We start from the raw sequence: 26,872 nt of genomic DNA, 5'->3' as shown, positions 1-26,872 counted from the left end.
TAACCGCAAAATGCGACAGTAGTAAACAGGAGAGGTTGGTAAGCTGAATTTGGTCATCATAGGACTTAATCTGACATTATATTACTTATGCAAATCTAATTGACATGGTCTATCCTTAAAAACTTATTGGCAGTTCTCTTTCGCATGAGACATAAGCTACTACAAGTCATCCACTTGACATAAAGACATATTTTTCAATAGTTTTTGGGTCTTCCTATCGACTATCTGATCACAGGTTCTGATACTTCAATATTAAATTTTATTAAGCCCACAATTAAACCAGCTTGTACACGCTAAAAAAAATGGATTAGTTGTTTACACATACTGCAAATTAACTACTCTATGTTTCTTACAATATATCGCATAACTTGATTATAATACTTCTTAATAATAATAAACTAATTAATGTATAACAGTGTCAGTAGGACAGATGAAAAAGCAGGTAGTAGGAGAGGCGTGATACGAAAAGCAGCAGAGTCCACATGAACACCGTGCGCTGTAAATTTCACCGCGTAATCCTTACGATTTGTCGAATTTCTCAGAGTCCGGCTTTCTTTGGAAGATAGAGCGCAAACTCCGGTGACTCTTTGTATTGTTAAATAGGGAACTACACTCCTTTTTCAAAAACGTACTCGAAACCGTTAGAATAACAAAAAAATGATGGATTTCCATATTCATCTGTAACATTAAATGTGGAGTAAACACGACTTCATTCATAGACCGTATATGCAACAGCAGCATCTGTTTAACATTTCGGTTTTAATATAAACCTTGGCATGTATCCGTAGTCTTTAATTAAGTCACACACTCCGCCCCAAGGCGGATAGACGACACTAGAATTTACTGTGTTGTTGTTAGAACGAATCGCATTTTGTGTAAAAGAGGTTAACAACGTGAATTTCGATTCGGAGAGGAGAATGCCCTCTATTTACATAGTACTTTATACTTACTTCATTTCTTAGCAATTGAATAAAATTGTCATGCTTGACCATACTGCAGTCCCATGGGCTGAGAAAAAGCAATAACGGTCGGTGATATGTTAAACAATAGTTTTGATTAATTGCGAGCATGTTTCCACAAATATTTAATATTATTTATTCTCTAGTTAATTAGACAATTACTGTAGTTTGTATTGTATATTTACTTTACGATCGCTGAGTATCTCGTTATCATGTTTTGAGCACTGTCGACTTTGGGCTTCCTGTTGTAACGTGCTCGCTTACTCGCAAAAGCGAAAGCAATTGAGACTTAAAATTCGTCATGTTATTTTCTCAAGGGCTTTGACAAACTTGCGGCAATAGCGCTAAAACGATTTTCAGGGACTAATCAAAAAACAGGAGCTGTGAAAAGGAAGCGACATTCTTACTACAATTTTTGGGTTCATACGATCGCCAATGTCAAGTATAAATAATTTGTGAGTTTGGGCTATATTAAACGCTAAATTTACAGGTTTAGATAGTGTTATAGTGTTTTCTAGCAGAATAACAACTTCTTCTCAATACTAAGGAGGAACGTACCTTGTTCATTTAAAACCGTGTTTCCTATACTCGAAATATTTATGATTTACAAAGTCGGATAAGTTATCTAAATGCGATTGACGATTCCAATATTTCTGAAAATATAATGAATCCGTTTGCTCAATTCTTACAAAATAGTGAGAACGGACAAGTTAACTGTTGAACAAATTTGTAGTGTTCAATGGCTTTCAAGCAATTGAACTTACAGGTATTTTTATTGTTTTTTTAATTTAAAATATCTTTCTAAAAGACAAAGAATTCCATAAATCTCAAGTTTTCATTAAAACAAAAGTTCCTGTTTAATAAAAGCGTTGTTAGAACAGATTTGCTTCGTAAAAAACGCCGTGATTTACATTTACGTTCCGTATGGATAACCGAGAGCTAACCATTGACTCGGTATTGGGGTTTTTGTTTTTAAAATTGACAGAATTAAATCGTGAAAAACGACCATTCTATGAGACAAGTCATGTTGGGGCAAATGAACTTATGTCATTGACTGTGAATATTATTTAATTTTCGAAATGAAACAACCATTCAACTAATTGGTTTCTTTAATTGAAGGGCTAAGCATTCGCTAGCATTCATTGCTCTTAAGAGTCAATTCTAAGTTATTGCTTTTCCATTTGCGCATCTTGCAAAAATATTGAATTTTGTTTCTCAAAACTTAACAAACATAACAAATATGAACTAGTAACCAAATATATTATCTATTGAATAATTTAATATAAATATAAATATACAAGAGTTCAATGGCTATAATCCGTTGAACATTACTTGTTTCCTTCAACAATAACTTTCAGAACATATTGCACGTAACATAACATTTAGGTGTATTAACCGAAGCTTATTGGAAAGGTTTAAAGAAAGAAGTTATTCATTGTTTGAAGCCTACAAACAAGAATCCCCAATCGAGCTAAATATATCCGTTCTCAAACCATGACACGTATTGTCACAGTTCAATGGCCATGTTGACTTTGGTTCAAGAGATTAATTCTTAATTGGCTTCAAACGGTGAGTGAAACCATTCACTCAGTTCGTTAACAAGGTTCGCTTAACTGAACCTTAATAGTAAAAATGCGAAAATAGGAAATTGAAAGAGTTAACTGCTGAATAAGCTTGTAAGTGTTCAACGACTTTATAGCAATCGAACTTACAAGCATTTATATTAATTGTCTAATTGATAATATTTTTCTAACTGTAATTGCTTATTAAGGAATCGTAAGATTCTGATAAAGCAGAAGTTCCAGGCTTTGCAAGAACTTGCAATTAAAAGAATTATTATAGAGAGTAACAATGTGATCAATGTCTCTCTTCCATTCATCCGTTTGAGCAGGCAGAAAGCTGGCCGTTGGTTTGGCTGCTTTGTCGCTAAGATTCCAAAAGTACATGGAGACCATTGCCTAATGGCTCCATAGCAAAATTATGTCAAAGACAATACTCCAGATGCCTAATTCAGAACTCCGGTCTAGATATCTATTCGCCACTGTCACAACAGTATAAAAGACCCTAGGTAACATGCAGATAGCTGTTGAACAATAAATTAATCAATACATATTCACTATAACGTTCTCTAAACTAGAAACTTCCTTTCCTGGTAAACGATTTGTCCGACTAATAAGCAACATTCAACTCCAACTAATATTAGAAACCATAGTTAACAAAATAACGACAGGCCTCGTGGCCTAGAAGTAAGGCATTGGTTTCCGGCGGACATCCGTTGGCTGTCAGGTGTACCAAAGATCGCGGGTGCAAATCCCGTCGGGGTCGTTTTTTCATAACTTTTTGAAAAACAAAAAAAAAAAAAAACTCGAGCTGTTTTTACAGGAAGATTCAAAATAGATTGCTTACATGGCGATACGCCTTACTGAGAGCTGACATTATATTAACGGAAACAAAAACGACCATTGGGAGAATTAATTGTGCCGCCGAATGTTTCCGTCCTAACCACCAAAAACCGAAACTGTAAAGGAACTTGTTCGGTAACATCGCAAAAATCTATTAATTTGAAACATTAAACGACTGCTAAGTGCTGGTGTTTTATCAAAAAAATATTGGTATAATTCAAACGGATTATTTCCGGGGCTTCACATTTATCTTTATTTTTAATTTCAGCCGTACTACTAATGTCCGTTAACGACAATGAACAAGCTATCGAACAACTTCGTGATCTATATTTATCTTCAATTGTAGCGGAACCATTCAGTTCTTTGGAAGAACTCAATGGCAATTATCTCAGTAATAGCAAGATTACAATTGCTCAAAAAGCAAAGGTCGTTCCATTGCGTTTGCAGTATGACGAGCGAAAGCTTTTGCGCTTATTAGAAGCCTCGTATGTAATCTGATAAACTTTTGCAAGTTTTCTGTTTTTTTGATGATTCTATCGCGTATCTTGTTCGATAATATTGTTAACCTATTTTTGTAGGCTCAACGTTAGTGATTATACTGACGTAGTTGATATTTTGACATTTTCTACGCCTGCAAAACGAACTGCTACTCAGCTGAAAGGTATTTCATCTATTCTTTCTGGAATAATGATCGCCTATGATTACCAGGTTGGCCAGGAATTATTAAAACATCGAAACTATGAGCAGTATGCAGATTTTTTTCAATCTATTTTTGAGATTGGCAGGCGTTACAAAGTTTTGAATCCAGACAAAATGAAGGTCACATACGGAAAAATGATGTACGTCGTACAGGATTCCATGTTGCCTGAGGTTAAAGACGTGCTGAGCTTCAGCTTGTTTAAACCAATTTTGACAGTGCATGAGTTTTTAAGATTACACGAAGCACTTGGTTTACTCGATGATCCCTTGGTGAAGCTGGCTACTGCCGAAATCATTCCGGACAATAAATCCAGAAAAGTATTACAGAAAGAAATTCGTGAGAAGGAACAAGCTGTGGAAAAGCTCGCCCGCAAGTACACAAATACAACCACGTCCAAAGATCAGATTCGTTGGTGCTTATATTCACTTGCCGACAGCAACGCTTATTTACGTGCTAACCGGGATCCTATACACAAGTTACTATCCATAATTGAACAATACTTCTCGCCCACAGAAATTGAGGACGATTTCAATTTGAGCATCAGTGCCACAAACGGTTCTCGTTTAGTGCATGATCACTACAAGCAGTATCACTACGTCGTGCAAAGTCTACAACTTTGGTCACTTATTATGGGTGAGATCTTTTCACTTTGGGCTCTCAGCGATTTAGAGCTGTGCAATCCTGAAACAACTTACACCTTAATCGATAACGGCCAGGGTATACATCGTATGCAGCCTTGTCCAAAAATCCGTGAAGCAATGGAGCGTATTCTTCGGCGTGCACAAACGGCCTCTGATTCTTGGATTGGTAGCACAACAATTCATCTTGGTGATACAGCTGTACCTAATGCGCTGATTTTCATTGATAAGTATATGCAAGTCCCTAGAATTTTGTCGCCCTTAGTTTTAGTACTGAAGGAACTTGATGAACTGAAGGATCCGGGTGTATTGCAGTATATTGAGAATGCCTTTATAACTAAGAGAGACCTTGAGAAAACAATTCTTGCCGATTTTATGAGATACGCATTTGACGGCTCAGGAGCTGACAATTGGTTTGATGTACGTTTTATGCTCCTTGCAATTTTTACTAACTTTTTTTAGGCTGGAAGTTGCATTGACGGAAGATTAACAAGCGCTTGGAATTGGGCCAATACTATTCATACGCGTGAATACTATCGGATACTCTTGATGTCTGGTTTCTTAAGTTTTAACGGTGAATAGTTGGATACAAGGCGCATCCCCTGCTGTATCCCTGTATCGCTACGACCTGATCGATATTTAACGATTGAGTTGGAACTATTAAACAGAAACACTGGCTTTCCACACTTCTCCCGTGAACTATGAGTAATTGTGCTCGCATATCAAAAACCATATTTTCGATTTCCCCAGTAGCTAGAGTCTTCCAGTTTGCTGTTTTATCCCTTCAATCTGGAAACCATACGACCTACAGCACCAGTTATATTTTAGAATTTTCAGCTATAGAGAATAAAAAATACATCAATAATAGTTCTTAGTAAGATTATAATTTCTACAACATCTAAGCTTAAAAGGTTGTAAGCTTTACATTAGATTAAAATATAAATTTTGGTGAATAGAAGAACCAACTTGCAGCAGAGATAATATTCGTGCATAGAATTGGCTGTGACAATACAGAGTTATCTTTTCGGGAGTTACTTTTTCATGAAACTTTTATCTTCGTTCGACCATCTTCATTGACCCATTGGTTGACTGAATAATCTCACATTCATGTCTAATATTAAGGAAAAGCCATGCAATCGACCCCAAAGAGTATCTTATTTTGATTGTAGAGGCATCGTTAAAGGAATTGCAAAAATAGACGGGTTTCCGAACCAAAAATTTTATCATATAGTTCTCGATAAACAGGCCAATCCTACACGAAAACTGTTTTGCAACTTACAGAAGAATCAGTTTGTGTAAGTTGCTTCTTTATTTTAACAACAACGCTGCTAATTAGCAACTAGTATCAATAAAGGTGCATTTTACTTTATCTACTGATGTACCACGAGACGTTCCTTGTGGATTTTTTGAAGCTTTAAATAGAAAATACAATGATCAAAGCGATCTCGTCCAGTCAATAAATTTGACACATTCAAAGAAAATTGATTTTGTCGGTTTTGAGCAAGTCCGTGAAATTCAACGTTCCCTTCAGTCACTTAAACTTATCGTTTTGGAAGATGAAAAGATCAACCGATTTGAAGAGGAATATCAGCTGGATACAACTGTTCAGGCTGTGGAAGACTTGAGCCTTACCGGAAATTTGTTTGATTCTATTTTTCACATTTTATATTCACTTGAACCTTTGGAAAATTTAATCCATCTGAACCTAGATTGTAATTACTTCACTGATTACAGTCGGCAATTGAGACTTCCGGTGCTCTCTCGATTGAAATCATTAAGTCTTAATGCAACGCGTGTACCATATGAATTTCTTATAGAGCTAAGCAACATTTTCCCGTCTCTTGAACATCTTGGTTTGGAGTATAATCGGTTAGAAATCCCAAGTGATCCTGGTCTCTTTGGACACGCAAAGTTAAAAACGCTAAGTCTTGCTAACAATCCTGGACTGCTATTTTCTAGACTTGACTTTTCCAAGTTAACATCGTGAGTACTTTTATATTGTCATACGGAATTTTAACCACTTAGTCTCGAAACACTCAATCTTTCGTCCATTAGTATAGATGCGTTAGATGAACGAACGCTACGGACGCTTAAAAATTTGAAGAACTTGGATCTGTCAAACAATATGATTCAGTCGTGGTCAATGGTGGACTCTTTACGGAAACTAACTTGTTTGGAACGACTTCGTATTCGTCTTGATTTTTTGCATAAGGATACAGTAACAGCTCGGCTGTATCTGATCGCCAGGATTCCTCAACTAATATACTTAAACAATGTTCGTATCAGCAATAATGAACGTCAAGATGCGGAGCTTTATTTCGCTAACTATATACGACGTATAATACATTCGGGTGCCATCAGCAATGAAGAAGAATTGACATTACGAGAACCACATTGGAGATATATATGGAGAAAGCATGAACTTGAAGAGCTGAAGCTCGGCGAACGGTTGTCTGAAAGAGTACCTGGTCGTCTGGCTGATAATGTTGTCCGCAATGTGCGAATAACGTGTAGCAACTATCCCGAAAAAGTTAAGTATCTACTACTACACATGAATTGGACTGTACTCAACACAAAGGCCTTGTTGGCAGCGCATTTTCATGTTATGGCTAGGCGTTATGTGATTGCTTGTACATTCTCAAATTCCATAGAACAAATTTGGGAGGATGAAGACAAAAAGCTATCTGAGTACACTTCAGATTACCCGGTTGAGCTCTGTTTACGGATGACTGTTCCAAATTAGAACATACACACACGCTTCATAAGATCAAATTTATGTCCTCCAGCATGAACGTTTTTGAATAATAAAATTTATATATAATATATAGTATATTCATTAATGAAACAAAAAATGCACAGACAAACCCAAGAATCCGACTTACCCAACTACACAAGTCGAAGAAAACAAAATCCAAACGAAAGCAGAAACAAAAAATAAAGGCAGGGGAAGAATAATAGAACGGAATGCAGCAGTGAAAGTTTAAAAAGATGCACTCCACGGAAAGGACCTGTAAAGACAAGTGACTTAGCTTTTTATGGTTTTTTTTCATTTTCTCTCTTTTTTTTTGGAAAGCATAAATGGGGAATCATTCCCAAGGCAATCATAGAAAAGCCATGTAAGAGACCGTACATGAAATCACCGTTTCTCTTGTACGGGTATCGCGTAATAAAAGAGATCCTGCAAGGTGATGTCAAAGATTAACGATGGCACAACAAACCAGTAGTCGGCGACGTGTAACCTGCAACAAAACTCGTTTACGTTGGCTAGCTTATAATAGAAACAGCAAGCACAGCAATATTTTGCTAGTAGACCACTTGAGTCCAGAAGTCCAGAAAAAAGAAACTTATTTTACATAACCCTCCTGATACGAGTTAGGACAATTATACACTGGTGAAATCCCTAGATCTCACTAAATCCAATTGTCTCAAACAACGGAGAAAGTTCTGGTGTCAAACCAAAACCATTTTGTTCCAATTTTGAAAAAGAGTCATTGAGGCCATCTCTTTCTTCAAGGGCAGATTGAAAATCAGAATGCACCTGATGGAATGAGAGTTTGCGAGCACGGCGCTTTAAAGCACGGCGCGCCTTCCTGAACTTGAACTTTGCGCCGCCAGCAGAGCGAAGCTTCTGTCTGCGTTTTTCACGCGTCTTTTGTGCAAGCGTGCACCACTCATCACGAACAAGTTCTTCCTTTATGGCCATGGAACGAATGTACTGGTTACGACGAAAAGTGCCGATGGGAATCCTATCCCAGCGACTGAGCGATTTATCTTCCTTGTGCTCAACACTTGTACAACTATCCGAGATGGTTGACCTGCTTGTGCTTTGAATAAGAGAAGTATCGAGAATTTCCTCAAGATTTGTTTCACGAACGCTAGTATCCTCTTTTTCTGTAGTGTCATCAACACTTCCATAGGATATAGACTCAGAAATAGGAAACGGCACAACTTCTTCAAAACTACCGTCATCATGGACGTGAAGAGTATGACTGCCATCAATAATGGCATTGGGTTCCTCCATTTCCAGGGCCCAGACTCCCAAAACAGGCAAGTCCGAAGCCTCAGAGTCGTTCGAGTCCTTGACATGAACTTCAGCAACACATTGAGAAGAGACACGTTGCTCATTAACCTCTTTTGTTGGTAAAAACGTAGGGAGCTCATCGTCAGTGGCCTCACTAAAATCATTCAAGTCATAGTCAGTCATTTCATCACCGGAACTATCGAAGAAGCATTCCCAACCAATTAAATCAACATCATCTTGTTCGTCACCAGTTGATTCTTTTTCATCTTCTGAGCTAAGGAAGCCCATCAAAAAGTCATCTTCAAGACGTTCATCCATATTGACGTGCGGATAGAAAATTGCATTTTCTTGTTGCTCGGTGTCGAAAGCAAGCAAGTCGATATCAAGCTCATCAGGAAGGGCGACGATAGCATCCGTAATGTCGTTTAAGAAGCTTGAAGCAAATGGAGCATCTATCATTCCTTTCTCCGAAAGGAGTGGAGAATCATCAGTGCCGGGCAATCCTTCAATTACCGTCTCGTCGTCATTCTCCTGTACTGGCAATTCATTTTCAACGGCTAGAGAGAGCTTTCCCATTTCCTGGATATTAAAACTCGCCGTATAAGCCGGTTTCCCGTTTGTTGCTAGTGCAGCGCATGGCTCCTCGGATGTCGTCGAACTCGCAGATGAGTTATTTTCTTTTTCTGGGGTCATACTAGTACCTACAGCACTCCCGTCTATAGAATAATTGTTTCCATCTTCTTTGTTAGCATTTCACACGACAATTCCAGAACATCATGTACCATATTTTACGAAGTTCTCGTTCAGGAACACGCCAGCGGTCAATTTCTCGCCCACGGCTTTCTCGTTAATTAAACCATCGTCTCCTTCAACGGGAGACGGTTTTTGCATCATTTCACACGTTGAAGCCATTTGTTGCGAGAAGGTACTGCTATGCGTGAACGGGACGAGAAGAAAGGTCGTCTGCGGGAGGAAAAGGGTCTCCGCAACACCAAAACCCCTCGTGTTGGTGTCGTCTGCCGTCGTCACCGGAAGCGGTCAATCGAGCCACAATAACCATTCGCAGCGTAAACACCAATCACCTCGTGGAGTCGAGCCCCCTTCGTTACGGTGTGGAAGCTTATTTAAGCGAGGTCGCACTCCTATAGTATCTCGAAACACAGAGGACGTGCTTATTGAGCAATGATGATAGAACATTGCAATTCTGTCTTCTTATCGCATAAAGTACTTAGTTCATAAATTACAAATTCACTGCTTAGCATTTGCAATTCATTTCATCTTCCATTGCAGATAATTGCGGTTGGTAAAGGGATAGTGACGCACATCAAAAGCGGAAAATTATTAATTATGAAAATAAGGTTAAGTACTAAATGATACATTCAGAACACAATGATGGCGCTTTTGAAAATGTAATCATCCCTTTGGATTTGGCAAAGGATCAATCACAGTAATTATGCTACTATATGACCGCATTAAATGAGACTGGGAATATTGTCTATGGTATGAGAGTAAAAACAAAAAAAGCTAAAATGCCAAGGAAAATACCATTGAAGTTTAAAGAAAACAAAACGGTAATTCAACATGGTTGGGCGAAATGATAAACACTGTACGCAATTTTAATCCCGTTTTGCGTATTTCTTAACACGCCTTTTCCTTCTCCCAATCACATTCCTGTCTGTTTCTCTGTACTCAAAACAACTTTCACATATGCGAATCTCAGCTTCAAATTGAACTGTGTATGACGCTTTCGACCCAAACACTGCGATTTTTATCTTACTATTGTGCGCATATTGTTCGCATGGTCGTACGCGATGCGTTGCCACATGAAATTACCGTAACGAATGCCAGTAAACAATGAATTCCAAACAAAGAAAGGACTATCTATCGTTAGAGCCTTTGTTCAAATGATATTGCTTTGTCTGGGCTCATGAATATCTTGTTTAAATGAAATTGCATGCTTTCCTTTCTAGTTGATTTGTATTTTTATACGTATCTTTCTATCCCTTCACAGAACTATCAAACATCGCGCTTCTAACGTCTAATGCCACGGGGTCTACACATTACTCCTTTCCTAACGATGGAGGAATATTGATTAAAAGAAATCCACCAGAATTAAATACAGAAAAAAAAAAAAAAAAAAACGGTTATCTGTATACATGAAAATGCTAAGAAAAATCAAAAGCATTATGAATAAAATTACTTATACATTTTTAATTTCTTCTTCTTTTGCCATCCCATTTGTCTATATAAATGGTGGTAGCGCACTCCATGCACCTCCCCTCTCCCAACCACTCCCTCACCCTAAAAACAAAAATGTCTTACGAAGGAGGTTACAACAACCAAAACGGTGACAGTTACCGCGGCGGTGGAGGCTACGGTGGCCGCAGCTATTCTCGCGACGGCGACGGTGGATACCGTGGCCGTGGTGATAGATATGGCGGTCGTGACCGTGGTGGATACCGCGGTGGTAACGATCGTAACAACGACCGTTTTTACAACGGCGGTAGCTCCTTCGGTGGCGGTGCCCTGAACGAGAAGCCCAACTGGAGCGAGGAAACCTTGACTCCTTTCCAAAAGGATTTTTACAAGGAACACGAAAATGTTCGTCTCAAGTCTGATGCTGAGATTGAGCAATTCAGAAAAGAAAAGGAGATGGTGGTCATTGGTGAGAATGTTCCCCGTCCTATCTCCACCTTCGAGGAAGCCGGCTTCCCCAACTATGTATTGAAGGAGGTCCAGGCACTCGGTTTCGAGTCTCCTACTCCCATTCAGCAACAGGCTTGGCCCATGGCTATGTCTGGTCGTGATATGGTCGGTATTTCTGCCACTGGTTCCGGTAAGACGCTTTCTTACTGTCTTCCCGCAATTGTTCATATCAACGCTCAACCCCTTTTGGCTCCCGGTGACGGACCTATTGTTTTGGTTCTCGCTCCCACCCGTGAGCTTGCCGTTCAAATTCAACAAGAGTGCACTAAGTTTGGTCACACTTCACGTATTCGCAACACTTGTGTTTACGGTGGTGTTCCCCGTGGTCCTCAAATCCGTGATTTGGCTCGTGGAGTAGAGATTTGTATCGCTACCCCTGGCCGTTTGTTGGACATGTTGGACTCTGGCAAGACCAACCTTCGTCGTGTCACCTACTTGGTTTTGGACGAGGCTGACCGCATGCTGGACATGGGTTTCGAGCCTCAAATCCGTAAAATTGTCGATCAGATTCGTCCTGATCGTCAAACTGTTATGTTCTCTGCCACTTGGCCCAAGGAGGTCCAACGTCTGGCTCGCGACTATCTGAAGGACTATATTCAAGTTACTGTAGGTTCCTTGGATCTTGCCGCTTCTCACAACATCACGCAAATCGTTGAGGTTGTTGATCCCGCTGACAAGCGCGCTCGCCTCTCTAAGGATTTGGAAAAGGCCATGGAAGACAAGGAGTCTAAGGTCCTTGTTTTCACTGGCACCAAGCGTGTTGCTGACGAGATCACTCGTTTCTTGCGTCAAGATGGTTGGCCCGCTCTTGCCATTCACGGTGACAAGGCTCAAGACGAGCGTGATTGGGTGTTGAACGAGTTCCGTACTGGAAAGTCCCCTATTATGGTTGCTACCGATGTGGCTTCTCGAGGAATTGGTATGTATTTCTTATGCTTTCACGACGAACCGCGTGTTGTGCTTGCTGTTCGTTCTCGTGACCGGACGAGAGATGATACGAGTGACGTTATTTTGAAGAGACTGTTGATTGAGCACTTTGCTCTTGGCGCTGTGAATACGTCCGGAGACACGATTGTGTCGTTGAAGGGCGCTACGAACATCGTGGGCGATAATGTTGCTCCTTTGGCTCGTGCAGGCTGCGCAGTTAGTTGCCAAGGCATGCTTTTCTTTTCTACAGGGGTTGGTTAGTGTGGAAACTTTTGTTAGTGGCCTATCCCCACGCTGCCACGATTCAAGATTTTGATCCCGCTGCTAAGAAGTTTGGCTTGCCATTTCAGCTAATTTGGTTTTCAGTGACGGTTGCATTTGTCGGCTTTGAAACGGCCGTGAATGTGCCAAGCCATGAAACCCAGATGACCTGGCGTATGCTAGCCTGAGCATGCAATATTTGCGAATAGCATGTGTACGGCTTTTGTTGTGCGCAAAAGGGCATCTGTTGACATTCGCAGCCCTGTCTTTCATAAACCTCTTCAACTAAAACCACTCTTCAACCTCGCCTGAAACGATTTGAACCATGAAACACGCTTGTTGTGCATCATTGGTTGTGTCAACTGTGTCGCTCTCTCGCAGAGCCTTTTGGCAACCTTTTGAATGCACTAATAGCAGCAGCTCATTATTAAACGCCTGGTTCACCGGCGTTTTTTTGATTGTTTACTAACTGATTACAGATGTTAAGGGTATCACTCACGTCTTCAACTTCGACTTTCCCGGCAACACCGAGGACTACGTCCATCGTATTGGTCGTACTGGTCGTGCCGGTGCTAAGGGTACTGCTTACACTTACTTCACCCAGGAGAACTCTAAGCAAGCTCGTGACCTCATTGGTATTCTTCGTGAAGCCAAGCAAAACATTGACCCCAAGTTGGAGGAAATGGCTCGTTACTCTGGTGGCGGTGGTAACCGCCGTTGGGGTGGACGCGGCCGTGGCCGTGGTGGTTATGGTCGTGGCGGCGGCGGATACGGCGGCCGCGGCTACACTGGCAGCAACAATGCTCCTCTCGGCCGTTCGAGATGGTAGTCTCGCTTTTTGTTTGCGGTCTGGCACTTGCTTTTTGCGAGACAAACATTGTGCGACTGTAAAATCGTTGGTATATTTTTCGGGCTTCGTGTACAAGGGATGTTCTTAGGTTATAGAGTAGTAATACTACCGTTGGGATTAATGGAAAATGATGGTGATTAGTGAGGTCTGTGTGTGTCCGTGCGCTCTGATTAGCGGTGGTTGTGTGCGATTTCGTATTTTAGTGCTGCCGTTCGAATGCCGTTTTGTTCCTTGTTGCTCCGGTACACGATAAATACTTTATTATTCCTCAATTTTGTCTCGCTTATATTCGCGTAAACACCCAATCAGAATTGGTTTCGTTTCATATTCGCGTAAATCGCTTAGTGCACTTTATAAGAGAATTATTCTCCCCAACCTTCTTGGTTTCTACCAACTCGGTGTTTCAGTCGAATTAATTCGTTTGGTGCCAAATTTCTCGCCGTTTGTTGGATTTAGCTAGTTGGGTTACTGTCTTTACAGTTTAATATTTTTTTTCACTATTATAGAAAAAAAAAGATTTGAATTTGAGAAAGCTGTGATTGTTTTGATATTTATATGTTTGTATTTCTTATTTTTCGTTAAACGTATTGATCCAAAGATTAAGAAACACTTTAATCTTTATCTTGATACTAAGCTCGCTCAGTGTAATATTGGATTGTGAAGAAAGCATTCACAGTTTATTGAGGCTTTTCTACGACAAAAATTGAAGCTTACGACAGTCTTGAAGTAGCGTCCATAATCCTTTGGATTGGTTTACCGAATTCTCTTTTTCGCTGCTTTTCCTGGCCTTCGTTCTGATACTTCTTTGAGGTCAAATCTCTGGAACTCTATTGTGCTGTGTTGAGGGCAACTGGCAGTTTTTGAAGTCTACTGCTCCTTATAAAAATTACTTCGTTTTTATTTTATTTTATCATTTTTGGAATTTCTCCCGAGACAGAAGGCTGTATTTCTCGGTACACTCACTCTTCATATACCCAGAAATCTATTTGACGGTTCTAATTTCTTCGTTCATTCGTTTGTCTCACCGTCAACTGTACTATCACTCGAGGGACATCTGATTTTCCCTTTCTTACTATTTGTGATTTTTATGTCCTTGTTTTTCTCGTCTCCATTTTAATTTCTTAACTTATTATCTGCTCACATTTATCATGTCCAGTGTAATCTACTACAAGTTCAAGTCTCAAAAGGATCCCTCCAAAGTGACGTTTGATGGCACAACTGGCATGTCCGTCTTCGACGTGAAACGCGAGATTATTCAACAAAAGAAACTTGGAAACGGGCTCGATTTCGATTTGCTACTTTACAATGCAAACACAAATGAAGAGTATGATGACGATACTTATATTATCCCCAGATCCAGTTCTGTAATTGTACGTCGGTTACCCGCCCAGAAGCCGGGTCGTGGTACTGCTGCTCGTTATGTCGCGGCGAACGCGGCTCCCAACGTTGGAAGAAACGAATTTGGCAAAAAAAATGTTCCCGTTGTACAAAAGTTGAAGCCTACCGACAATCCCGTGTCTCGCCGTCCGGCCACAGCTGAGGATGCAGCAATTCAACAAATGCTGCAGACATCTAGTGACCAGTGGCGTGAAACTCAAGACAAAATGGCAACTGCTACTCCTATCTATAAAAGTAATCAAAGACGGGCTGCTCCCGCATTTGTTCCCGAGCACCCTCCTCCTAATGGTTACATTTGCTTTCGCTGTGGCCAGAAAGGCCATTGGATTCAAGCTTGTCCTACAAACTCTGATCCTACGTATGATGGAAAGCCCCGCGTAAAGCGTACAACCGGTATTCCTCGCTCTTTTCTGAAAACTGTGGAACAACCCACTGATGGTGATGCCGCCAATGTGATGATTAACGCTGAGGGCGAGTATGTTGTCGCCCAACCTGACGTTGCTTCTTGGGAATCTTATCAATCTAAGAAAAAGGCTCTTAGTGCTAGTGATGTGTACAAAATGGAACCCAAAGACGCAAATATGGCTTGTGGTCTTTGCAAACATTTTGCACGTCAAGCTTCAGTGACGCCTTGTTGCAAAAAACTGTTTTGTGAAGAGTGTATACAGAATGCATTACTTGAGAGTGATTTTGTTTGCCCCAAATGTAAGCAGAAAGATGTTCTTTTAGATTCAGTCAAACCGGATTTCCGTGCGCGTGAGAAAATTGACGCTGCTGTGAAATCAATTTTAGGTGAGCAACATAATGATAAAAAGGCAAATGATGCAGCTTCATCTGTAAACGATCGCGGAGAGAAGCGTAAACATACTGAGGATGATGACTCCTCTGCACCGGCGCCGAAACAAGTTAGTCGTTCTGTCCCTGCTCACGTAGTACCAGCTAAACCAGTTTATGGTGCTACTGCAAATCCTAAATTTCATCAAGGTAATGGGCCTCTCCCCGCTTTCCCTCCTTTTCCGCCTTTTATGATTCCTGGTCTACCAATTCCTCCAATGATGCCAGGTTTTGCTGGTGTTTCCCCTTTCCCTCCAAATACTGCAGCACCATATGCCAAGAATGTTCGTCAAGGTGTCGCATCTTCTCAACGTTCAGAATCGGGCTCTCCTGCTCAGCAATCAAACAATGCGCGTCAACCTTCGCCTTCTCGCTCTCAGTAATGGATGCCGTTTACCGTATTGATTATTGCCTACACATTTTAAATAGGCACGAAGTCTTTGATCGGAAAAAAATCTATAATCTAATTCTGGGCATGAAGGCTATTATTGGAAAGGGTTCTTAGAGGAAGGTTATTGTTTAAAGAGTTAGTTGACACAGCTCATTCATCGGCGTTACGAGACACAGTTGATTGTTCAATCTATCTTCCAACTTTTGGTCTTCTACAAAAAGTTTATGTTTTATTACTAGTCAGTCATGTATTGACAATGCTTAATTTTTTTCTTCAACCATATCAACATTCCTCATGTAGGAAATGTTTTGTATCCTGGATTTGTCGGATGCATATCATATGGCCTTGATTGCTTTCGTTGAACTCGTTTCTTCTTCCGACCTATTCTAGTCATTTTTAATTTAACATATTATATATTGTAACCCTTCCTATCAAGTTCATGCTGTAGTGTTTTGCTTTTATAAAATTTAATTAACATTCCAATATGTAAATGTTCACACCAGAATCACGAGTCGATAGGCCTCTGACTTACATACTAGGGAATGTTAATTTGAGACAGCTTACGTTGTTTCCGTATGCATTTTCAACTTACTACGATAACATTATTTGTGATTTAACCATCTCTTTCCTAATAAGATTCAGCACTTGAACGAAATTTGACTAATACATCAAATTACTTATTGTTTCTTAGGCAAAGATCAATTTAAATAAAGATTCTAAGGCTATTATCTCAATCTTAATTGAGAAATCGTGTTCGACTGCATAATATCTTGCTTTTAAGCATTAATGATTAATTCACGATTACCCAACCTCAAGTCATAATAGCTCATAAAACATGACTAATCCAACATCGATCCAAAAAATATTATCGAGAGAAACTCCAAAAAACGGAGAAAAGAGCCATTTTGTTATAAAAACGACACAATTTCGCCCGATTGCTTTTCGTGTCTTTACAAAAAAGTATAACCTCAATTTAAATCGAAAAAGCTTAGAGTGTCTGTCAACATATGTCGCCAATAGGTTAGGTTCAACTTGGAAAACCAATTGCGAAAGTGTCTTGGATGAAATTGCACGTACCTGGAAACGCATGCACGGTGAGTCAGACTAATTTCTTTCAGCGAAGCCCTTATTAAATGGATTTGAGGATTTTAACTGACCTATGTTTAAGAGTCCACACCGATTGTTTCACATGAATTACTAGTTCCCATTCTGAACTCACTGACGGTACCACATGAACCACAAAATGTAGAGCTTGCTCGAATGCCTTCAATTGATCCGGCTGCTGTTTTAAACAGGTCAAGAGGCTCGGAAATAAAGGTTAATGTTGATGTAAAAAGTCAATTCAAAGTAATCGATGCCTTCAAAATGCCCTACTATGAATACCAATCATCAAGGAGGTTCTTTGAACGCTCTACCAAAAAACTTTCGCTGCTCCCGCAAGCAGAATCATTTACGAATATGTATCAGAGACGTTTACAAGTGATCCAACATCGCATTTCACAGAATGATGCATTTCAGTCAACCTCCTTTCATAGGACATTCTCTAATGGCGGACAAACAAGTATTACTCCAATCAGAAGCTTACTGGGTCGCGCCGGTAGTGATTTCCTCTTGTTTGGACAACTCAACCTAAGACCAGACGGTAAACCCTGGTTAGAAGACTTGGACTCTCAAGTGGAACTAGATGTTAGTCAATGTGCTTGGGGAATGGGTTGGTTTTTCCCTGGATGTCTTGTTCTTGTTAATGGTCAATTTTTAGAGAACGGAAAGTTTCTTGTTTTTGAAGTTTGTCACCCACCCATTGAAAAAAGAGACGCTACGTTACGGCATCAAGCAAACTTGGACACTTTAGGATTGAACTTGGATACTAATCAACTCGCTTACATTCGAAGAGCTGAACGCGAATTTCAAAATGCTTACTTTGTTATTTGTGCTGACTTGCACCTAGACGACAGACAAACCTTTATTGCATTAGAAAAAATGCTCGGGATGTATGAAAACAATATTGATGAACTTCCGGTAACTTTCATTTTTTGCGGCAGCTTTTATTCGACCGCGTTTCACAACACTGGTACCTCCCTGCAGTACAAAGAGCATTTTAATGAGTTTGCTACACTCTTAGAAAAGTTTCCGGGCATTTGTAAAGACTGTCAACTTGTTTTTATCCCTGGCCCTAATGATCCTTGGACCTGTAATGGCATTAGTATGCTTCCTCAACAACCTATCCCACCTTACTTTGTTAATCGCATCCGGAGAGTCAGTAAAAATGCTATATTTACCTCCAATCCTTCTCGTATATCTTTCTTTAGCCGAGAGATTGTTATTTTCCGTGACAATATAACAGGACGCTTCCAGCGGAACAGTTTTCATGTGGAAAAACCGGAGAGACCAACCACATCGGATAAAAGAGAGGATGCGTCATCGTTAGAAGTCCATCAAACTCAATTAAAACGCAAAGTATGTAAATGTTCTCACTAATCAGTGGCACATATCAAGCTCATGACTAACTAACACTATACAAGCTTGTGAAAACGCTTTTGGATCAAGCACATTTATCCCCATTTCTTCACTGGAAGCGACCTGTTCTATGGGATTATGATTATGCACTTTCTTTGTATCCTGTTCCAGATTGCGTACGTGCTAATTATTTTCCTACAATTACTAACAAAACAGATGGCAATTGTTGATACTTCTATACCTGCTTTTAACGTCCATTATGCTGGGTGCACGTCCTTTAATCCCGGTGCTCTTATTGTAGGCAATTATATATCCTGGCAAGAAGTTCGACCGCTTGTCAAACAAGTTAAATGCATAAAGGAACACTTGTAACAGTTCTAGGTTTAGAAACTTTCATGAAATACTACTAAAAAGTTAACTGTTTGTTTCATTAATCTATGTTTAAAAATACGTTCAATTCCGTTCTTGTGTTTATGAAAAGTAGCGGTGCTTTTTGTATACTTGAGTAATGTTAGGCATCTACGGTCTCACAATCATTTCTATTACTGTTCTTCTTCAATCCTTTTCTCGTTGTTATACTCTTGCACATGTAATTCTCACAACATCTCTTTCAATTCATCGGTTATCCCGATTGCCCAATCATTTTAGATGTTTCATTTACGTGTGAAACTGTTATTCTTAGTGGATTTTCCCATCTGCTTACTCATTAATTATGTTCGCGTCTTGAGTTTAGCCGCTCACTCTTAGAGTATCTTACTACCAGTATGGACAATTCTTGTTTGTAATGACAGAACAGGTAAATTTCCCAAATGAATAACAAGCCTCGCTTTGTCTTCTTTTCAACTAACTCAATTTCTGCTTTAGAATACCCGTCCGTCCGCGATTGACTGTTCCGAAAGTAATGTAGGTATTCGATCCAAAAAAAGACATTCCTATTCAAATTCGCTATCTCTAAAGAAAACACCGAGTCCGGAAATTGACAAAGAAAGGTGTGTACATAAAAAGTTAACGGTTTGTTTTTTCTTTTTGCTGACCAATTTTACAAAAAGTACAACAAGCAAAGTTGCTCAGTTTTGCAACCGGTCGTTCAATGCTTTCAGAAACGCTCTTGGTAAAAAAGTGAGACCTGGGGCAAATCATTTCAAGGCATTAGATCCGTCTTTTATGCAAGCACGAGGCCCAAAGTCAGCTCCATTACATACTTTGCGGAGAAGTATGTCCATTGACTCAACGGAACGAACTCGATGCTCGATTGATCGTCCTAGAAGCGCAACAAACACTCCTATTAAAATGCCAGTGTCTGAAGGAGTCCGTTTGGAAAAAATGACAGCTCTTTTGGAGCAGCCCATTGTTGATTTAAATGCTTTGCGGAAGCTTGCATGGAATGGCATCCCTGTACAGCTACGTGGAAAAGTATGGAAGCTTCTATTAGGTTATATGCCAAGCAATGCCGTCCGGCGTGATGATACTCTTGTGCGTAAAAGAAATGAGTACAATGAAACAGCGAACTCTCTCTTCGTGACAGGCAATGAAACATTGGATGCATCTTTAAAGCATCAAATACACATTGATGTCGAAAGAACACATCCCACCTTGAAGCTGTTCCAACAACCAGTCGTTAGAGGGATGCTCGAAAGGATTCTGTACGTTTGGTCTATACGGCATCCCGCAAGTGGTTATGTCCAGGGCATAAGTGATCTAACCACCCCATTTCTTTTTGTGTTCCTTAATAGTATGAACGAAATTAACGAAGACACATCCGACATTGAAAATCGTGTCTCGAAGGAGGACCTTCTTACGGTTGAAGCAGATACATATTGGTGTCTCTCTAAACTTCTTGACGGTATCCAGGACAATTACATCCAGTCTCAACCGGGTATCTATCGACAAGTCATGAAACTTCAAGAGCTCACACAGCGCATCGACGTTGATTTAATAAATCATTTCAACGCTCAAGGAATTGAATTTATGCAGTTCAGCTTCCGATGGATGAACTGTTTACTGATGCGGGAATTTGCATTGCGACACATTATTCGTATGTGGGACACTTACATTGCTGAAGGCTTAACTGGAGTTTCAGATTTCCACGTATATGTTTGCGTTTCCTTACTCATTAAATGGTCGGAACAGCTTCAAACAATGGACTTTCAAGACTGTATTATCTTTCTACAGTCACCGCCTACCCGAAATTGGTCTGATAGCGAGGTTGAGGTTCTGTTAAGTGAAGCATACCTGTGGAAGTACTTGTTTAGCGATGCCTGTGCTCACCTCAAGTGAGAACTGTAATGATGATGAGCGCTGTTCTCAACTACTCGCTCCTATTGCTGCTGCTGCTCTTAATTCTCAAACCCTCTTTAGCCGGCAAACTATCCCACTCTTACCCTTCGTCTCTCTTTCTTCATCGTCACCACCCTCAGCTTCTTCCGTTCTCCGTCATATGAAATCTATTGCGTTAACTTTATGTGTGCTTTCTTATTCATTAAATAAACGAGGAATAATGCCCTACTCGTAGTAATTGAAGTATAGTGCTCCCCTTCGTCATCCATAACCTTGGAAATTTGTGTATGTGTGTTTGAACGAATGGAACAGTCAGTAGATGTGTACCAGCAGGGTTCCTCAGTTTTTACATAAAACACGTTTAGCAAAAATGTTTGTATGCGGCAGTGTTAGTATTATTATGCGGAAAAGTGTGTATGAAAGGAAATAAAGACTTCAGTGTGTAAGAATCAAAAAAGTAAAGGGGTAATAAGGAAACTGAAAACAAATAAAGAGAGAAAGTGTTTGAGTATGTTGATGCGTGTATGTGTGTGTGCGTGTGTGAGATAAAAAGGCTCCGCCCAAGCGAATAACCAGAAGTGCGTAGCATTAAATATTCAGAGAATGCAATTCCTTTGGGCTGAATTGCCTCTCCTAAAAAAAACTTTGGTTATGCGTCCCTTGCATACATATGAGGTCTACGACCACTTCCAATGGATCGCAATTTCCACAACAAAGGAGGGAGCCAGTGAAAGAGGAGAAAGATGAGAAGACCAAAGAAAACGAAAACAACCAGAACCAACGCAATCCGCCACTTGAAAGAGTGTCGCAGCATCATGGGAATCGTTCGAGAAGTACGTCGCACATGACCAAAAGCATATGCAGGTCGGTGGTAAGCATTGTGAGTGTATGGACTAAACATGTTTGAGTTGGCTGCATGACTGGCCGCCGGAACAGTCGCAGCCCAGTTCGTACGGACATTTGTGAGGTCCGTGTTCAGTGGTATAGAGGAAAACATGAAGGCTCGATAACCATTTGCAAGGCTTCGATTTCCTGTCACATCAGTTGCGCCATATGTGCTGTGTTGTGGTCGATTCATTGCAAAACGCAAAGACGACGCAGCTGATGATGTGGAGTTTGTGGGTGAAAGCTTTGCTGCTTCGATATTGGGCATGACATTGTTGTCGTACACAAAACTCTCCGTCTCTTCATCGTCTGCACATTCCTCCACAGCTGAAGCAACTTTAGCAGCAAAAACAGCAGATTTAGACCGATCTAAAATGTTAGACACAAGAACAAAACAAGTAATGAGAAGAACAGAGCATCATTTCGTTGAAAATCGTTCAAAATGAAAAAGTCAGGCACAAAACCGCATCTACAGCCCGCAGTTTCACAGACAACGAGTCGAGATCCACAGCTCACAGACTCAATAACCGTACCTGTCAGCAAATTGACCTTTGGCCTCTTGAAATGCTTCTTAGACCGAATTGTTTCCGTTGAAGTTTTCTTCGTAAAGGATGGTTGGATTTGTACTTGAGAAACAGCCTCCACCGTCTCCGTTTCCACAGACATTCGCACGCCCCGATTGTTCAACATGTTACTTAGTTCAACACTGAGATTAGAGCAAGGTTCATCACTAAAAAGGTGCTTTCATATGCCGAATTGGGAACGACGCGTTAACGTAGAATATGGTAAAGGGTAGGCGACACCACGTAATTTAGCCTGAACACCCACAGTCTGCATGACGTCAGGGATAAGTTTAAGCTCTAGTAGCAGTCACAAATACATCATGTCAACTCAACTCGACCGATGGGACCTACCAACTGCCAACACTCGCCTCCTTAACTTAAACCATGGCGTGTAGCTGAGGACTGCGCACTGGCGTGACGTACGGAGAAACTCCAAAGACGAGCAAAGCACAGGTAGGGACGCGTGTTGTAGACACTCCCTCTTGATATAAAACCACATTGAGATGCCGGGATCCTCAAGCAGAAGGGTTCTTCCGGTCCCTGATGACTCCACTGTCAGCAATTCATGTTTGGAGATATTATCCCTGCTCGTGAACGAACCGGTTTCCCTGAGAAACGAGCTTAATGACGCATCAACGTCGGTCGTCCAGGAGAAAGAAACCCGTGTCCTGCGTCTGTGGGCTGAGTACGAACAGCTGTTGCAAGAAAAACTATTCCACGAACGAGGTCCTGAATTTTCTTCTTTGACGAACGTTTCGACAACGTATCTTGGTTCAAACGTGCTACTGCAGGTTCTATGTGATGCACAGTCCACTGCGACTGTGCGTCAGCTGGACACTAGCCCACTGGGACTACTATCACTGTTGTCCCGACAGGCTGACCTAACGAAGTCGTGTCTTCAGATGCTTCATCGTGCGCAGGAAGAACGTGATCACGGCATTCGGCTAAGTGCGATGCTCCAGGACACCGTCGCAGAGTGTTCGGAATTGTACAAGCGAATCCAAATTACCTCTAGGAAGCAGGAGGCTGCGTCTCAGTCCATTGGGGACGTGGTTACACAATACCGGCAAGTCCGTGGTCGGTGGGAAGTGCTAAGAAATGTCGTCCAAACACTTGTGCTGGAAAGCGGTGTGGATTGGACCGACAACCCAACAATCATGGATATCATGAGTGCCGTTGGTGAACTTGAGTCGGACTTTGAGGACGCTTAGGAAAAAGGTATGTTAAATTGTTGAACTCCCCATGATGCTTTTGAATTTCTTCAACGGAGGCAGTGCACCAAGAAGTGCCTGTCGTTGGACGACAATGACACACTGAGGGTTTTTCGGCATTTTTTTTGCTGTTGATCAAAAACTAACATGAGCAGTTGCAGTATTCTTCCGAGAGCTGAATCTAGCAGTTGCAGTATCTCTACTGAGCGACCATTCGTTGGGCGTCGCTTACGTTATAGCTTACTCATAAAATCACTTTCAACAATTTTATCTGGAGGTTTAATTCAGTACAGCGGTGCGAGTGTGGCAGCCGTCGTTGATAATTGAAGTTGTGTATCTGGTGGAATAATGCGTAACTGGCTGGTCGTATGGGACACGGTCCTTTCCGCTGGTTTTTTACTTCAGTTCCTTACAAGATTATGGGCGGGAGATGTTAACAGGTTTAGTCGGTCGTCTAAGGAAGAATCGGGTTTTTGTGAACACAGCAATCCTTGCATGGTAATTTGCTGCCTCAGTGGGTGCTTGTAGAGGAAATGAAAGAGTGGATGCGCCTGTAGCAAGCAGCACGACAAAACAAAACGGTATGGAACATGGCTTTTTCAAGAGCAATTTTACGCTTTAGACTTTTGGGCATTACCGGCATCGCGGGAACGATGCTCGTAGGAGGAGCGGTTTTTGTTCATAGGACGGTAACCACGCTTTTGGTTGCCATTACGATCATCCGAAGATTTACGGTCGTTCATCTTCATTCTGTTGGGGAAGATGCGACGACGCTCCTCAATTTGCAGCGTGCCGCTGGGAACAGCGAGCGAACCGGCAGCAAGAGCAACAGGAACGGAAGCAGCGTCGACAAACTCGATGTAAGCAGTACCCTTCTTACGAGCGTATTCGAGACCCTTCACAGCACCAAATGCGGCCATATGGGTCTGGACGGTAGCGGAAGACATGTCAATGGGAATGTTCTTCACGAACACAGACGTCTCCGTTGTCGGAGGGGCAGCGACACCGTTCATCGAGCGAGGCGTACGCTCAGCAGGAGCAACGGGAGCAGCGGTGGCTCCTGGAGCGACAGAGGTGGCAGCGGGAGTTTGGAAGGAAGGGGCGGGAGCGGATACAGGGACAACGGGCTCGACAACGGTGGTTGTGTGCTTAGGCTCGTGGTTGCGTGAAATGAGTTTGGCCCACGTTTTGGGAGTTGCGGGTTTCTGCTCAGAAACCACAGCAGCAGCAGCAGCAGCAGCAACCGTAGAACTAGCAGGTACAGCGGAAGGGGCAGTAGAAGCAGTGGTAGTGGAAGCAGTCATTGCTGGAGTGGCAGCGGCCTGCTCAGGAACAGTTTCCTGTTCCTTGAGAACAGCGGTATCAAGCGCAGTCGTCTTGGGAGCAGTTCCAGCAGCAGCAACATCAGTGCTCGGAGTCTTCGAAGCGATGATGTTGTCAGCGACAGCAGTAGTAGCGGCTACCGGTGTCTCGGCAGCATCAACTGCTACGCTTTCTTCCTTTACCTCGGGTTCAGGAGCAGCGGCTGGGGCCACGACTTCCTCCTCCTCCTCAACGTCCTCGCGCAAAAACCGGAAAATGTCGTTCAAGACAAAGTAGCCGTTCGGTTGCTCAGCGAGAAAAAACGTTTGAGCAAACTTTCGCGAGAGACGTCCCTTGTTAGACATCTCACCGAGGACTTGAATAACAATACCGCCGTTCGAAGAGGCGAGACTGTCAACGTTCGAGATAAGGACCTTACAGTTTTGAAAGTCCAAATCGACGATTTTGTTATGAATCTCCTAAACCATAGTTAGTTTCGTGCTCAAAGCGACGGTCAAGGTAGACAATGAGGTTTTAGGGGAAAAGATACAAAGAGAAAAGCATCCCGGTAAAGACTTGTGTGCATGATCCGTTGAAAGACATGACCAAAAACACATCGGTTTTGTCTAACCTCACAAAAATCTACACCCCCTCACATCACGTTCCCTCCGAGAAGTATACTCACCTGCTGACCATGGCAAGAGTTAACGCTCTCACCCTCCTCACCATGAACCAAGGTCGAACGTTTCGTGTAAAAGCACTAACCCGTTAGTAATTACTCGACTTCTAAACAGACGACCGCTGTTTCAGCGAAAAACGCGTCCGTGCGTCTGAAAACCCCAAAACAAGGCTGAGAACGAGTCCGAACTTACATGAAGACGGCTGGGCTCCTTGTTTAAATATGTGTAGTATTCCTGCACAAACATCCAGCCAATTTCGTCTTTTCCAAGCACCGTTTCCACGGGAACAGAAGCATCTGTTGGTGTTTTAGAAGCGGATTGCTGTTGAACGTGAGCCATGATCTATTTTGAAGGAGTTGAAGGTGTGAAGAAAATTGTGTACCTGCTACATAGGTAGAGCCTGGGCAGCTGGATTGAGTAGCGAAGATGTCCGGGAGTTCGCCGAAAAGCGGCGGTGTTCACCGCGGTGTGGTGTGTAAGATGGCCGAAGCGTAGCCGAAAGAGTGGGCGAGGAAGTGAACAAGAAGAGAGATGCGAGGGCGGTTGCACGTTGTGCTTGTACACCGAATACGCAGCTTTGCCGCAAGCCGTCGCTCGTCGTGCTGCAAACAGCTTCCTCGGAGTTCTCCGGCACTCGATGTGTCTTTCTCGGCTTTTTTCGGTGCCTTTTACTGCCTTCTCGGGAATGTTTCGGTCTCCGGAAGAACTCCGCTCGGCCACCTCGGTCAACTTCCTTAGCATACAAGTGTAGACCTGTCTTTCCCCATCATGGCAAAATTGGGCGTTATGGATGTTAAGCTGTATGCAGAGCCGAAGCCCGCCGAAAAACCCGAGGTTGAGGAGTCTGATTCTTCGGATTCAGAGGCTCCCGAGGAGGTTTCCGTGAAATCAACCGCTCAGGCTATACACGACGAGCAAGAACGTTTGTCTCGCCATGTAAAAGCGTACGTGTTATAGCTTTCAGACACTGGACATTCGTACTGACCCCTACAGACTAGAACAATCTGCAAAGGAGCGCCGTCGTGCCGTCCAGGAGCAGAATCGCTTACAAAAGCTTACGAAAGTAAACGCGCAAAAACTGGACCTGAGTGTCCTCCAGTCGGCCGAACTCGAGGAAGAACAAGAAGAAGATGCGGAGGAGGACGAGGACGACTTCTCAGAGGCTGCTGACGAGCAGGTCATGCCCACACGCATCGTGTTTCCCGAAGAGACGAAACGTCGTCGCACCCGAGTCCGCAAAAAGGGTGCTTTTCGCGTCGCCGTCCTGCCGTCTGGACGTGAGTCTGTCCTCCCTCCCGCGAAAGAGGTCCGGATGGCTCAGAAAAAACAAAACTGGCTCAACAAGCACGCCAACCGCCGTCCTGCACGGAGGCCTCTTTCTTGGTAAATTCCTTTGCCTTTAAGGAGCTG

General features: G+C 41.9%; 11 protein-coding genes and 1 non-coding gene across 12 annotated transcripts; 9 read left to right on the top strand and 3 right to left on the bottom strand.

Annotated features, from left to right (window-relative positions):
* The first annotated feature begins 3,188 nt into the window (after window positions 1–3,188).
* On the top strand, window positions 3,189–3,284 carry SJAG_16026. The gene has a single exon. It is a non-coding gene; the product is annotated as a tRNA-Arg (tRNA).
* Window positions 3,285–3,443: 159 nt separating this feature from the next.
* On the top strand, window positions 3,444–5,599 carry SJAG_02673 (DUF2009 protein). The gene is made up of 3 exons (XM_002173835.2): window positions 3,444–3,846; window positions 3,940–5,119; window positions 5,162–5,599. The coding sequence occupies exons 1-3, from the start codon at window positions 3,641–3,643 to the stop codon at window positions 5,279–5,281; spliced, it is 1,506 nt and encodes a 501-aa protein (XP_002173871.1). The 5' UTR covers window positions 3,444–3,640; the 3' UTR covers window positions 5,282–5,599.
* A 207-nt stretch (window positions 5,600–5,806) lies between these two features.
* Window positions 5,807–7,442, top strand: SJAG_02672 (tubulin specific chaperone cofactor E; the record flags this gene model as incomplete). The annotated part of the gene is made up of 3 exons (XM_002173834.1): window positions 5,807–5,848; window positions 6,036–6,682; window positions 6,725–7,442. The coding sequence occupies 3 exons, from the start codon at window positions 5,807–5,809 to the stop codon at window positions 7,440–7,442; spliced, it is 1,407 nt and encodes a 468-aa protein (XP_002173870.1).
* Window positions 7,443–7,493: 51 nt separating this feature from the next.
* Window positions 7,494–9,670, bottom strand: SJAG_02671 (TOR signaling pathway transcriptional corepressor Crf1). The gene is made up of 2 exons (XM_002173833.2): window positions 9,503–9,670; window positions 7,494–9,457 (listed from the first exon to the last, which is right to left on the bottom strand). The coding sequence occupies exons 1-2, from the start codon at window positions 9,630–9,632 to the stop codon at window positions 8,100–8,102; spliced, it is 1,488 nt and encodes a 495-aa protein (XP_002173869.1). The 5' UTR covers window positions 9,633–9,670; the 3' UTR covers window positions 7,494–8,099.
* Window positions 9,671–10,970: 1,300 nt separating this feature from the next.
* Window positions 10,971–13,443, top strand: SJAG_05276 (ATP-dependent RNA helicase Dbp2; the record flags this gene model as incomplete). The annotated part of the gene is made up of 2 exons (XM_002173832.2): window positions 10,971–12,345; window positions 13,094–13,443. 2 exons carry the CDS (start codon window positions 10,971–10,973, stop codon window positions 13,441–13,443), a joined length of 1,725 nt encoding a protein of 574 aa, XP_002173868.2.
* Window positions 13,444–13,836: 393 nt separating this feature from the next.
* Window positions 13,837–16,545, top strand: SJAG_02668 (ubiquitin-protein ligase E3 RBBP6 family protein). Its single transcript, XM_002173831.2, has one exon. It carries the CDS (start codon window positions 14,613–14,615, stop codon window positions 16,077–16,079), a length of 1,467 nt encoding a protein of 488 aa, XP_002173867.1. The 5' UTR covers window positions 13,837–14,612; the 3' UTR covers window positions 16,080–16,545.
* On the top strand, window positions 16,483–18,987 carry SJAG_02667 (DNA polymerase epsilon catalytic subunit B). The gene is made up of 4 exons (XM_002173830.2): window positions 16,483–17,181; window positions 17,256–18,544; window positions 18,610–18,720; window positions 18,761–18,987. Exons 1-4 carry the CDS (start codon window positions 16,923–16,925, stop codon window positions 18,914–18,916), a joined length of 1,815 nt encoding a protein of 604 aa, XP_002173866.1. The 5' UTR covers window positions 16,483–16,922; the 3' UTR covers window positions 18,917–18,987.
* Window positions 18,988–19,219: 232 nt separating this feature from the next.
* On the top strand, window positions 19,220–21,092 carry SJAG_02666 (GTPase-activating protein gyp1). Its single transcript, XM_002173829.2, has 3 exons — window positions 19,220–19,340; window positions 19,409–19,533; window positions 19,594–21,092. Exons 1-3 carry the CDS (start codon window positions 19,329–19,331, stop codon window positions 20,819–20,821), a joined length of 1,365 nt encoding a protein of 454 aa, XP_002173865.1. The 5' UTR covers window positions 19,220–19,328; the 3' UTR covers window positions 20,822–21,092.
* On the bottom strand, window positions 20,966–22,449 carry SJAG_02665 (Vac7). Its single transcript, XM_002173828.2, has 2 exons — window positions 22,240–22,449; window positions 20,966–22,075 (listed from the first exon to the last, which is right to left on the bottom strand). Exons 1-2 carry the CDS (start codon window positions 22,394–22,396, stop codon window positions 21,471–21,473), a joined length of 762 nt encoding a protein of 253 aa, XP_002173864.1. The 5' UTR covers window positions 22,397–22,449; the 3' UTR covers window positions 20,966–21,470.
* A 160-nt stretch (window positions 22,450–22,609) lies between these two features.
* On the top strand, window positions 22,610–23,792 carry SJAG_02664 (CENP-H Fta3). Its single transcript, XM_002173827.2, has 2 exons — window positions 22,610–23,487; window positions 23,636–23,792. The coding sequence occupies exon 1, from the start codon at window positions 22,773–22,775 to the stop codon at window positions 23,478–23,480; it is 708 nt and encodes a 235-aa protein (XP_002173863.1). The 5' UTR covers window positions 22,610–22,772; the 3' UTR covers window positions 23,481–23,487; window positions 23,636–23,792.
* Window positions 23,793–24,091: 299 nt separating this feature from the next.
* On the bottom strand, window positions 24,092–26,841 carry SJAG_02663 (ubiquitin protease cofactor; the record flags this gene model as incomplete). The annotated part of the gene is made up of 2 exons (XM_002173826.2): window positions 25,655–26,841; window positions 24,092–25,261 (listed from the first exon to the last, which is right to left on the bottom strand). Exons 1-2 carry the CDS (start codon window positions 25,799–25,801, stop codon window positions 24,092–24,094), a joined length of 1,317 nt encoding a protein of 438 aa, XP_002173862.1. The 5' UTR covers window positions 25,802–26,841.
* SJAG_02662 (U3 snoRNP-associated protein Utp16) lies at window positions 24,936–26,849 on the top strand (the record flags this gene model as incomplete). The annotated part of the gene is made up of 2 exons (XM_002173825.2): window positions 24,936–26,406; window positions 26,456–26,849. The coding sequence occupies exons 1-2, from the start codon at window positions 26,231–26,233 to the stop codon at window positions 26,847–26,849; spliced, it is 570 nt and encodes a 189-aa protein (XP_002173861.1). The 5' UTR covers window positions 24,936–26,230.
* Between the last annotated feature and the right edge of the window lie 23 nt (window positions 26,850–26,872).

The sequence above is a fragment of the Schizosaccharomyces japonicus genome, assembly GCF_000149845.2.
Source record: "Schizosaccharomyces japonicus yFS275 unplaced genomic scaffold supercont5.1, whole genome shotgun sequence".
In the NCBI taxonomy this organism is placed as follows: Eukaryota; Fungi; Ascomycota; class Schizosaccharomycetes; order Schizosaccharomycetales; family Schizosaccharomycetaceae; genus Schizosaccharomyces; species Schizosaccharomyces japonicus.
This window is presented reverse-complemented; position numbering and strand designations above follow the sequence as displayed.

Excerpts from the sequence above, each read along its gene's own strand:
- SJAG_02668 (XM_002173831.2), top strand. The coding sequence starts at position 14,613 with ATGTCCAGTGTAATCTACTACAAGTTCAAGTCTCAAAAGGATCCCTCC.
- SJAG_02665 (XM_002173828.2), bottom strand. The coding sequence starts at position 22,396 with ATGTTGAACAATCGGGGCGTGCGAATGTCTGTGGAAACGGAGACGGTG. Across the intron at positions 22,076-22,239 it reads AAAGGTCAATTTGCTGACAG|ATCGGTCTAAATCTGCTGTT; the intron begins GTACGGTTATTG and ends CTAACATTTTAG.
- SJAG_02673 (XM_002173835.2), top strand. The coding sequence starts at position 3,641 with ATGTCCGTTAACGACAATGAACAAGCTATCGAACAACTTCGTGATCTA. Across the intron at positions 3,847-3,939 it reads TTGCGCTTATTAGAAGCCTC|GCTCAACGTTAGTGATTATA; the intron begins GTATGTAATCTG and ends CTATTTTTGTAG. Across the intron at positions 5,120-5,161 it reads GAGCTGACAATTGGTTTGAT|GCTGGAAGTTGCATTGACGG; the intron begins GTACGTTTTATG and ends AACTTTTTTTAG.
- SJAG_02666 (XM_002173829.2), top strand. Across the intron at positions 19,534-19,593 it reads CCGGAAATTGACAAAGAAAG|TACAACAAGCAAAGTTGCTC; the intron begins GTGTGTACATAA and ends TTTTACAAAAAG.
- SJAG_02664 (XM_002173827.2), top strand. The coding sequence starts at position 22,773 with ATGCCGGGATCCTCAAGCAGAAGGGTTCTTCCGGTCCCTGATGACTCC.
- SJAG_02667 (XM_002173830.2), top strand. The coding sequence starts at position 16,923 with ATGACTAATCCAACATCGATCCAAAAAATATTATCGAGAGAAACTCCA. Across the intron at positions 18,545-18,609 it reads AAACTCAATTAAAACGCAAA|CTTGTGAAAACGCTTTTGGA; the intron begins GTATGTAAATGT and ends ACACTATACAAG. Across the intron at positions 18,721-18,760 it reads TGTATCCTGTTCCAGATTGC|ATGGCAATTGTTGATACTTC; the intron begins GTACGTGCTAAT and ends CTAACAAAACAG.
- SJAG_02671 (XM_002173833.2), bottom strand. The coding sequence starts at position 9,632 with ATGGCTTCAACGTGTGAAATGATGCAAAAACCGTCTCCCGTTGAAGGA. Across the intron at positions 9,458-9,502 it reads CGAGAACTTCGTAAAATATG|ATGGAAACAATTATTCTATA; the intron begins GTACATGATGTT and ends CTAACAAAGAAG.